General features: G+C 41.0%; 1 protein-coding gene across 1 annotated transcript in view; it reads right to left on the bottom strand.

The window, feature by feature from the left end:
• Positions 1–5,220: 5,220 nt before the first annotated feature.
• The window catches only part of LOC111959090 (high affinity nerve growth factor receptor), a 29,128-nt gene continuing 21,892 nt past the window's right edge, over positions 5,221–12,456 (bottom strand). The window contains exons 15-17 of the mRNA XM_070437254.1: positions 11,809–12,064; positions 11,411–11,569; positions 5,221–9,046 (exon numbers count right to left, since the gene is read on the bottom strand). Coding sequence (XP_070293355.1) covers positions 8,861–9,046; positions 11,411–11,569; positions 11,809–12,064 — 601 coding nt within the window. The 3' untranslated portion in view covers positions 5,221–8,860. The remainder of the gene's footprint in view (positions 9,047–11,410; positions 11,570–11,808; positions 12,065–12,456) is intronic.

The following is a 12,456-nucleotide window of genomic DNA, read 5'->3' as shown; positions in this document are numbered from 1 at the left end:
GAAAACGCTGTCTTAGGTGCCGCTCCAGATTCTCCCATAAGTGTTCAATTGGGTTGAGATCTGGTGACGGAGACACACACACCTTTTAAACCACTTATGCTCCTTTGAGACCCCTCTTGCAAAGTCACTGAAATCTCTTCTTGCTATGGTAGCCAAAATAATGGGCAACTGGGCATTTTTATACATGACCCTAAGCATGATGGGATATTAAGTGCTTAATTAACTCAGGAATCACACCTGTGAGGAAGCACATGCTTTCAATATACTTTGTATCCCTCATTTACTCAAGTGTTTCCTTTATTCTGGGAATTACCTGTATATTTACATTATTATTTTTGTAAATGTTTTAGATGAGGAAAAATGATTAATTACATCCCCAACATCATATAATCATTTCTTGATATAATAGCACTTACATGTACCACACTAGACCTAACACACATGTCATTATTTTATCATGTAGCTCTGTATCCAGTGTGTAGGGGAGACCAGGGTTGGTTGTCACAGTGCTTATAACTCCCAAACTAGAGGGCGCTGTGTAATAATTGTGTGAATGGGTGWATTCTTTGAAAGAACTAATCCACCTGGTCAATTTATATCATCATAACAAAACATTGAGGTGAAGGGATTTTTTTCATAGGTGAAAGTAAAAAAWAWWAAAAAAAGATGTCAGTATTTTTTTAAATAAATGTTTGAATTATGGGAGTATACATGTAAAAAAACATTTTAGGGAGAGCTAGATTCCAAACCTATTTCTGAGTTCCTAGGTCAAGCCATGTGGTAAATATCATCCTAATTAGCATTGGGTGCTGTTGCTATAAACCTCCCATCCCAATAAACCTGAACACCTTTGGCCGGCATATCAAAATGTGTTGGGAATAATATACAGTTGAAGTCAGAAGTTTACATACACTTAGGTTGGAGTCATTAAAACGTGTTTTTCAACCACTCCACAAATTTCTTGTTAACAAACTATAGTTTTGGCAAGTCGGTTAGGACATCTACTTTGTGCATGACACAAGAAATGTTTCCAACAATTGTTTACAGAAGGATTATTTCACTTATAAAACAAAAGAAATCAGCCAAGACCTCAGAAAAAAATTGTAGACCTCCACAAGTCTGGCTCATCCTTGGGAGCAATTTCCAAACGCCTGAAGGTACCACGTTCTTCTGTACAAACAATAGTACACAAATATAAACACCAAGGGACCACGTAGCCGCCATACCGCTCAGGAAGGAGACACGTTCTGTCTCCTAGAGATGAACGTACTTTGGTGCGAAAAGTGCAAATCAATTCCAGAACAACAGCAAAGGACCCTGTGAAGATGCTGGAGGAAACAAGTACAAAAGTATCTAAATCCACATTAAAATGAGTCCTATATCGACATAACCTGAAAGGCTGCTCAGCAAGGAAGAAGCCACTGCTCCAAAACCACCCTAAAAAAGCCAGACTACGGTTTGCAACTGCACATGGGGACAAAGATCGTACTTTTTGGAGAAATGTCCTCTGGTCTTATGAAACAAAAATAGAACTGTTTGGCCATAATGACCATCGTTATGTCTGGAGGAAAAAGGGGGAGGCTTGCAAGCCGAAGAACACCATCCCAACAGTGAAGCATGGGGGTGGCAGCATCATGTTATGGGGGTGCTTTGCTGCAGGAGGGACTGGTGCACTTCACAAAATAGATGGCAACATGAGGAAGTAAAATTATGTGGATATATTGAAGCAACATCTCAAGACATCAGTCAGGAAGTTAAAGCTTGGTCGCAAATGGGTCTTCAAATGGACAATGACCCCAAGCATACTTCCAAAGTTGTGGCAAAATGGCTTAAGGACAACAAAGTTAAGGTATTGGAGTGGCCATCACAAAGCCTTGACCTCAATCCTATAGAAAATTTGTGGGCAGAACTGAAAAAGCGTGTGCGAGCAAGGAGGCCGACAAACCTGACTCAGTTACACCAGCTCTGTCAGGAGGAATGGGCCATAATTCATTTGTTTGACCCAAGTTAAACAATTTAAAGGCAATGCTACCAAATACTAATTGAGTGTATGTAAACTTCTGATCCACTGGGAATGTGATGAAAGAAATTAAAGCTGAAATAAATCCTTATTTGTACTATTATTCTGACATTTCACATTCTTAAAATAAAGTGGTGATCCTGACTGACCTAAGACAGGGAATTTTTACTGGGATTAAAGGTCAGGAATTGTGAAAAACTGAGTTTAAATGTATTTGGCTAAGGTGTATGTAAACTTCCGACTTRTGTATGTAGCGTGGAGAGCGTTTGCACATTGGGAAGATGTTGCAGAGACATCAAAATAGAATATGAATGCCTGGCCGACATATGTCGACTATGTAGAACTGCAGAATGTATGTATTCTAAAAACATCTGTGAGATGTCTTGCCAATTAGCAAACYATGTCTAAACTGCATCTCCCGATTCATAGTGTGTACATCCATTGGCCAGAGGTTTCTCTGCTATCTGGGTTTGTTGCCTTTCTCTCCCAAACATATTTTTTTCTGTCACACACCGACACATGTACACATTTGTGTGCAAACACACGCACACACAAATGTCATGTATTGTTCTCAAGGCATAAAATGCAGAATRTTGTTAGGAATATCATTCGATCAAAGAAAGGCATGGCTATTTCTACAATGCTGTATACTATATTGCTTAATTWCCTGTTACAAAAGGAAAGAACTACTAGCCAACATTGTGACAACCAACCCCATCAGTGGAATCTGCCTAGGGGTGGATGGCGCATAATAATGGCTGGAACAGAGTGAATGGAATGACATCAACTGCAGGGAAACTATGTGTTTGATATATTTGATACCATTCCACTGATTCCACTTCAGCCATTACCACGAGCCCGTCCTCCCCAATTAAGGTGCCACCAACCTCCTGTGAACCTTATACTGTGTGACAACCAACCCTGCGATGGGGCTGGTTGTCACAAGTGGACAGAGTGTGTTTGGTGGCTTATTACTCCATGTTGGAATAAGACATACTAATAGGATCCCTATTTCAACCCAAGACCCTGGTCTTTCTATTAATGTTGAAGGAGTCTTGTTATATATACTGGTGCTGAGAAATACACACCAGAGTAAAACGTGTGACAACCAACCTCAGTCTCCCCTAAAGGCTTTGGGTGGTTATGAGGGAATAGAAAGTGATATTGTGTCAGTGAGGGAAATGGACTGTGTTGCAGGTCGAGCAGAGTGTACGGGCAGTGTAGGCTCACACACAAACACACACACGCGCACATACACACATCGACACACATCATTTTACTCCAACGAGTGCCCTATTGTTTGAAAACCATTTTTTGTTTTCAGGGTAAATTTATTGAACACAGAGAAACCTATATATTTGCCCTTTTCATCATTCTTATACTACTCTGTTTTCCACTATTGATTTTGGTATGGTGCTTTCATCGTCTTACAACTTGTTTCTTGGAAGTGGGTCGTGACTAGCGTGTGGCCGACCATATCGACCATAACTCTATCTGAATTGACATATTGTAGTGCTGAATATATCTGCAGTTGGCGCATATAACCTATTGTCCTTTAAGTTGTTGAATATTTGAATGTTCAACTAAATTTCTAAACATTCTGTTATGCTTTTGTCATTGAAATCTACTTTAGTTTAAACTAGATTATCGCTGAAAAAAAGTGATGACCTATTAGTTCAAATGCGTCTGTTTGTTTACGTCGATCKCTTTCATGAAGCTACAATGATGATTCTCAAAGTGTGTTCATATTGAATGACATGTTACAGTAAGTAAAATAGGAAGCTATGCAAAGATTTGGTTGGATGACACAGAGAACCACACACCAATGAACTTCCAGTGACTCCTGAAGAGTGCTKGGTTTTAGCAAAGAGGAAAGAAGCGGTTTGAATGAATGTCTGTGCCTATTGTCCTTRCTTACTACCTTTAATTAAACCTTTATTTTAATTTAGCATATGTGCTGTGTTTTYTGTGGAGAACTTAATATAGTTCCTGGGGGAAAAACTGAAAAAAATTATGTAATTGTTTGCTATCTTGTTACTAAAATTGTGTCAATGCTGCCTTATTAGAGTATATTCATCACTGGAATCATTTCTCTAATAAAAATMACTTACCACATATTTGACAGCATTAATGTGTTTGTCTGTCAACTGTGTATAACAACTGTATCAGTTGAAATGTTGGATCATATAGGGGAGTACTGCAGTTATTTTCAAATACACTAGATGACAACCTTTCACTGAGCAATGATCTACTGTAAAACAACCACTGTTCTACTGCAAGACAGAACAACGTATTGGTGTATGTATGAATGTGAGCAGTAGGGGGCATGATTGTACAAGGATCATTTTTTTGCTTGTGTAGCCAACAAGTATGTAGCGAATCTCTTGTTGCCAAGCTTAGCCCACCTCATCTAAGAYAGTGTAAAATATAGTTATTTTGCCAGATTCTACCAAATTCTACCATAAAATTCTCAGATTCTACCATAAAATGTTGCTTATCTTGTTTTGAGGCAATTTGAGGTTCTTATTTTCTATCTGTCAGTGGGGAAGATGCTGAGATCGTGGTCTGTACAATTCAGATGGGGAATAGAGGCTCTCTATCACTCCTCTCTTAGGGTCTTAAAAGGGATGAGTGTTAATGAGGGAGTTGAGATAGTCGAGGCAGACTCGCTTGGCTCTAGCCCTGGAAGGAGATGGGCAGTGGAAAGTACATCTCTATAGCGGGTTGAAGGTATAGTCCCGTCTTTGCCTGTAAGACGTGATTGGAAACAGTGGTCCAGCATGAGCCTAACAAGTGTTTTCATTTCCAATACACTAAAGAGAGGGAGAGAGCCAGCGATATAACATTACTCACAACCCATTAGCCCTCCTAAGGGAGTGGATATGGAGAAAAGGGAGGGAGAAAAAAAAGTGTAAGGTGAAGAGAGGCTGCTGTAATATATCCAAAGTGTGTTTGTTTGTTTGGGGGGTGATGTAAGGTAATATAAAACTTTATTCTTCCAGTAACTGATGTTTGTGGTGAGAGTTCCAGAGAGAAAGTACTGCTGTGTGTAATTCAGGTAATTGATTACGGACCTCCACACAATGAAAGATGCTTTTGCAGGCTAAAACATTTAGGTACAATTAGTCTATATTTGTTRATCCTCAGAAATATGTTTAAAATATGTACTGTAAGATGTTATACAATTGGAAACTTTCCTCTTGAACCAAATGGTTGTTTTATTCATGGATAGACGATATACAAAGTGCTGGGGTAACAATATTTGAACATGACKATTTTTTTAACATCAATAAAGTAGATTTACATATTTACATTCAAAGGTGTCCCAATTGTTTTACTAGTCTTGTAAAACGTCTGCTTTTATTTTCAAGGTGAAAGGTTAAAAGGGAGAGTAGACCTTGTTGTGGTCTATAGGTTGTATCACGGTCTCTATTTCAATTCCATCTGTCACTCTCCTCCTGAAGTCTCGATCATTYTTATCCATCTGTTACATGTGACACCATTTTGCTGTATCTCTCTCAACCATCTTGTCCCTTACTGGATTTCAGCAGCTTGCTTTGATGTTAAAGTCTGATGTTAAATGCTTTGGGGTCACTATAAGGCATGTTAACATGGCTATTTCCRATGAAAGCTATGTAACTGTACCTGAACCTATGAGCTATAGTCTTGCACTGCATACACATGTTTTTCTTTGGAGTATACTCACTGGCCTTGAACAGAGAAATCATTCTACAGTATTTAAATGCAAAACATTTAAGAATAGTATGTCAGGAAAAACACCTTCCTGGCCTTTAATAGAAGTTCCCCTGCTGTTTTTTCAAAAATATTCCTATTTTACAATTAGTCGTCTTTGTTTTGTCCTCTGACAGAAAAGGATTGCATATACAGTAAGACATTTTAAACAGAGTAATACATTAGATAAATAATGTATAAGTCAAAAGAATAACTATACAACTCTACTATAATATTTGTAAATATAATATTGTACATTCGGATTAGAATGAGTAGGCGGAGAAATGCAAAACATTGTACTGTATTCCTTTTGCTATAACCAACTGTAGTGAACAATATCAACAGTAGACGACGTCCGGTCAAACTTACCATTGCGCGCACACACACGCACGCACACACACACACACCACACATATTACTGTATTCAGACATTTTCAATCCAGATGATGGTTGGGTTTTGGGTTATAAACAAATTGGGTTATCAAATAAGATTATATTGATAAGGAGCATCTCTTAATGACCATTTACTTTTAGTTCATATTACAAATGCTAATTGATAATTGATATCCCAATACAATGCAAGTGATAACCATGAAGAACACAGACTTTGTATGCAGTTTCTTTACTATGGTCTGGGCTATGCATATGAAAAATGATTGATCTGACATAACTGCCTAACAATAGAAAGCTTTCTGATTAGTGCAATTGACTTGGCACTCTCTTGAAATCACTTTCACTCCTGCAGATTATATCACACAGCTTGAAAATGGAAAGATGGCGTCTTACTGTTACAATACATAATGGTCATAATGGTAAAGCACTTATTATCAAAATTTTWGAAGAAAGTTTGAAATTTCACCTAKAAAAAGTATGCTTGGGCTTGAAAGTCACTAAAGTAATTAAACGTATCCATATTCTCAGGCAACAGTAAATCCCGGAAAGTATTCAGACCCCTTGACTTTTTCCACATTTTGTTACGTTACAGCCTTGTTCTAAAATTGATTAAATAAATACAAATCCTCAACAATCTACACACAATGCCCCATAATGACGAAGTGAAAACATTTTTTATATATTTTTTAGCAAATGTATAAAAAATTTAACACAGAAATACCTTATTTACATAAGTATTCAGACCCTTTGCTAGGAGACTCGAAATTGAGCTCAGGTGCATCCTGTTTCCATTGAACATCCTTGAGATGTTTCTACAAGTTGACTGGATTCTACAATTTGGAAAGGCACACACCTGTCTATATAAGGTTGGCAATACATGTCACAGTTGACAATGCATGTCTGAGCAAAAACCAAGCCATGAGGTCGAAGGAATTGTCCTTAGAACTCAGAGACAGGATTGTGTCAAGGCACAGATCTGGGGAAGGGTACCAAKACATTTCTACAGGATTGAAGGTCCAAGAACACAGTGGTCTCCATCATTCTTAAATGGAAGAAGTTTAGAACCACCAAGGTTCTTCCTAGAACTGGCCGCCCGGCCAAACTGAGCAATCAGGGGAGAAGGGCCTTCGTCAGGGAGGTGACCAAGAACCCGATGGTCACTCTGACAGAGCTCAAMAGTTCCTCTGTGGAGATGGGAGAAACTTCCAGAAGGACAACCATCTCTGCAGCACTCCACCAATCAGGCCTTTATGGTAGAGTGGCCAGACGGAAGCCACTCCTCAGTAAAAGGAACATGACAGTCCGCTTGGAGTTTGCCAAAAGGCACCTAAAGACTCTCAGACCATAAGAAACCAGATTCTCTGYTCTGATGAAACCAAGATTGAACTCTTTGGCCTMAATGTCAAGCGTCAGAACTGGAGGAAACCTGGCACCATCCCTACGGTGAAGCATGGTGGTGGCAGCATTCTGCTGTGGGGATGTTTTTCAGCGGCAGGGACTGGGAGACTTGTCAGGATTGAGGCAAAGATGAATGGAGCAAAGTACAATGGGATCCTTAATGAAAACCTGCTCCAGAGCGTTCAGGACCTCAGACTGAGGCGAAGGTTCACCTTCCAACAGGACAACGACCCTAAGCACACAGCCAAGACAACGCAGGAGTGGCTTCGGGACAAGTCTCTGAATGTCCTTGAGAGCCCGGACTTGAACCCAATCGAACATCTCTMGAGAGACCTGAAAATAACTGTGCAGCAATGSTCCCCATCCAACCTGACAGATCTTGAGAGGATATGCAGAGAAGAATGGGAGAAACTCCCCAAATACAGGTGTGCCATGCTTGTAGCATCACACCCAAGAAGACTCAATGCTGTAATCGCTGCCAAAGGTGCTTCAACAAAGTACTGAGTAAAGAGTCTGAATACTTATGTAAATGTAATATTTCAGTTTTTTATTTGTAATYAATTTGCAAAAAGTTCCCGAAAACCTATTTTTGCTTTGTCATTATGGGGTATTGTGTGTAGATTGAAGGGAAAAAACAATTTAATTAATTTTAGAATAAGGCTGTAACGTAACAAAATGTGGAAAAAGTCAAGAGGTCTGAAAACATTCCCAAAGGCACTGTATAGTCTGGATTTCTCCAATCATGCAAAACCATTCATCAGGACGACACCCGTTCAGTTACACAATAAAACACTCACAGTAAACACTTGACAGGTCTTCGCTGGCTCATCTTCTTCCAACCGCTCCCAGCCAGCGGCACACAGAGTGAGACGAGGCGAGCTGAGGCAGCATGGACCAGGAAGTAGGAAGTAACCCCCATCCCCATAGTCTTCCCATCGTTCCAGGGTAAAGTTTCTCTGAGGTACAGATCTGGGATCAGCTTCCCCTTCCKCAATCCTATCCGTAACCATTAGTGGCCAAAAAATACCCAATATCAGCGTCTAGGAGCAACTTCACCTTACCCTTCCCAACCCAATGGTCCCTATCAGAACAGATCCTAGCAAAGTCCAATCTGACCAAATATCCAATCAGAGGGGGTGTCGGTGTGGTTAAGACCCATAGAGGTAAATGACAGCAATGCTTAGGTTCAGGATTGCCATAGCACAGTCCTTTACCTGACTTCCACCCCTTCCCAATACCCGTCATTCCTGACCGTAAGTTCCCCTACTTCCCCTTGCCTGGACACTGCCCCAGCCTCAGCCCCAGAACTCCTAGCCTCTACCCCAGGATGTCCAGATAGATAGGGGGACTCTTAACCAGGGACAGGAGGCGGCTGTGGATGTCCTTGATGACTAGTCTCTGCTGGGGCTCCCTCTGCCAGCAGCCCTGCATCAGGCTGTGTACCTCCTTGGGGCAAGTGCGTGGTCTCTCCAGCTCCCGGCCCTGTGTTATGCACTCGATAGCCTGTGGGGGCGCAAATAGAGGCAAAGGGAGGGGGTTAGAATTAGAAGGTCTGCTAGCTCCAGTAACTCTAGGTTTTTGCTATGCTTCTTTATCTGGGGCTATTACCTCAGGGTTTGAATGTTTTCATTAATTTGACCAGACAAGCTCAAGCTACTCTAGAGAGCTTAAGGTGAAGACACTTGGGTAAGAACAATAAGTGGAGTTGTCAAGATGAGTCGACAACTTTTGTACAATTCTGGAGAACATTCTGTGAGAACCAAAGATGTTGCCTCTAATAAACTGGTGATCTTGCAAAACAATGGAACAGTATTCATCAGAAATTGTCAAATTCACACATTCTTACACTTGGCATGGCTCGATGCATTTATCACTGTCAAGGACTGAATTCCGCTATGTCGATTCCCATTCAAGGACTGCCCTTGGCCCCACATCACATAAAGAGCCAGCGACTTAACCCTTTTAAAGAGTTCAATATCCCTGACCTAATCCAATGAACTGAAGAGACCTGTCAGCACGGAACCTCATCATACTATAATACCCAGCTAGCACATTTGGGTCCTTGGAAGTTGTGGGAATGTGCGTTTTTGGTTTCCCATTTGTTCTGGGAACGAAGCCATTAATTTCCTGACCAGTAAAGCGGAATGTTTTTTTAAAGTTCTGAGATTTGAAGTGATAATTTTGCCTGTTCTGGGAACGTTTATTTTTAGGTTCTGAGAACATTATACTATAGTTCCCTGAAAGTTTCCTCTGAGGTTTTATTAACGTTCTGAGAACGGAAATTATAGGTTATTTGAAGGTAATTAAATAACGTTTCAATAACACTGCTAGCTTAGAATCATTGTTTTGAACTCCAAGCACAGATAGGACACATGGAAATTAATTTGCTTACGCATTAATCATGTAAACATTTTTATTTTTTTTGTGGCACAGCGTCAGTGAGATTCATACCTATGATCTTCTGTTCTTCAGCCATGGAATTAGTCCACTGCACTACCAGGATGGAGCTTGCATGCCATGTTTTTTTACTTATACAAAGCTATACATTTTTGTCATTTTAGTCTATCTTTTAGGAAACTTTCTGTTAAAGTAATGAAACACCAAGAAAATAACGATTTTTGTCAAGTTTCCTAAATGTGCTGAGAATGTTTCAAAGCAACTATCCTGCACCATTCCCAGAAAGTTGTGGGAAGGTTGTATGCATAATAACCATAGGACAACCACGCTCTTACCGAGCTCTAAGAAACATAAGGTTCTCAGAACCTTATGTGAACAAAAATGTATAGTGACTTTCCAAGATGGCCGCCCGTCTCCTTATCTTAGACCTACAGTAGATGGAGTGTTTGGGATGATTTATCCCTGCCTTCCCTAATTATACGACATGATAATTACACACGTCCATCATTGGCCCGGGAAGGATTAAGTTAACAAGGTTAAACGTCATTGGCCCTGGGCAAAGATGAGAGCCAATGAGATTAGAATTGAGTGGAAGGGAAAAGTGATCTACCCTCCACTTGAAAGGAAGAGGGTTCTAGTCCATAATGGTGCAGTTGCGGTCAGGACAGAGTCCACTTCTTGGGGTGCAACCTAAAAGGGTTGGACTGGGCCCACCATGATTACTATGAAGTCATTGATTGGCTGTATAGCAGACGGGAAATCCTAGTGCTCTAGTCTCCCTCTATGATCAAACACTTCACCCTCTTTCCAAAGGCTGAATGATGATGTGGTGCAGTATTTACACTTTGCCTGGACACTGTTCCATTACTCAACACAACTAGATATCAGAGTTATATCTTCTTAATTATTACTATGAATTTAGAAGGTTTTGATCACCAATACAAAGATGACACTTTCACAAAGAAAAAGGTAGGTGCTTATATTTGTCCTATTTCACGTGTGAATTGGAAATGTGTTTTTGCATATCCCACTCTCCCTGAGACACCATCAGAGAATAGGGTCACAGCCAGGATCTGCCACTATGAACAGCACCTGGAGAAATGAGCGTTGCTCAACGGCATATCAACAGATTCTTCACCTTGTCAGCTCAGGGATTCAAACCAGCACTCTTTCCGGAAAAGTGGGATACCTAGTCAGTTGTACAACTGAATGCATCTTCCGCATTTAACCCAACCCCTCTGAATCAGAGAGGTGCGGGGGGCTGCCATAATCGACATCCATAGCACCCAGGGAACTGTGGGTTAACTGCCTTGCCCAGGGGCAGAACAACATATTTTTTACCTTGTCAGCTCAGGAATTTAATCCAGCAACCTTTCGGTTACTGGCCCAACACTCTAACTGGAACAATGCTCTAGCCACTAGGCAATCTGCAACCCCATGTTGCTTCCTACCCAGTGCCCAGTTCCTTACCTCGCTGTTGGAGAGCTGGTACCAGGGCTGTTTCCCATAGGTGAAGATCTCCCAGAGAACCACTCCAAAGCTCCAGATATCACTCTCCGTGGTGAACTTCCTGTACATGATGCTTTCCGGGGGCATCCAGCGAATAGGAAGCATTGTACGCCCACCCACCTGATAGGAGTGAGGTCAGTGGTCATTCAATTGTACATTTATAGAATTATAATTAATATGACAATGATTATGATCATCAGATGTACCATGCTACTTCATATGGGATAAGCCTATACATTGAAAATATCAATATGTATTTTTTGTACATAGAGTTGGATATACAATTTTGTGAAATATTACATGACAATGAAATGTTAGATGACAAATCCCCCCCTAAAAAAGTATTTCACTACTTCCACCTTTACCCTGTAGTAGTCTGTGCTGTAGATGTCCCGGGACATGCCGAAGTCTCCTATCTTGACCATCAGACCCTCTCCCATATCTCCCACCAGGCAGTTGCGTGTGGCCAGGTCCCGGTGCACAAAGTGAAGGGAGGCCAGGTAGACCATGCCCGAAGCGATCTGGGCGGCGATGTCCAGCATCTGGGGAAGAGTGAGCTGGCCCAGCGGGGGCATCTTCACCTCCTCCAGGATATGGGCGTCTGGACCGTGCGCTCTGGTGGACAGGAGGAGGAGAGGTCATGACCTTTAGAGTTTTACAGGCTTTTGGGTGAACGGCATGAGACATACTTTGGCTGACGTCAATAAGGACCCTTATTCACAGAGTCTCAGAGTAGTGTTAATATAGGATCATAAAGCCTTTTTGATCATAATGAATATATGGACCGGGAGACCTGATCCTGGATCAGCGCTCCTAATCTGAGACTTTGTGATATGGGCCCAGCTCTCCCAGATTAATTTAGGCTTCTGATTGGTGCTTCGACGCATGAACTTTTGCACCAACCTAGTGATGCAATATCAACATACAGTAACCAGATGGATGATTACTGCATGCAATCTGCAGATGGAACACGTTGGACATATATGAGATCCTTTAAGTGTAATAGA

Source organism: Salvelinus sp. IW2-2015, linkage group LG35 (assembly GCF_002910315.2).
Source record: "Salvelinus sp. IW2-2015 linkage group LG35, ASM291031v2, whole genome shotgun sequence".
NCBI classification, from domain to species: Eukaryota; Metazoa; Chordata; class Actinopteri; order Salmoniformes; family Salmonidae; genus Salvelinus; species Salvelinus sp. IW2-2015.
This window is presented reverse-complemented; position numbering and strand designations above follow the sequence as displayed.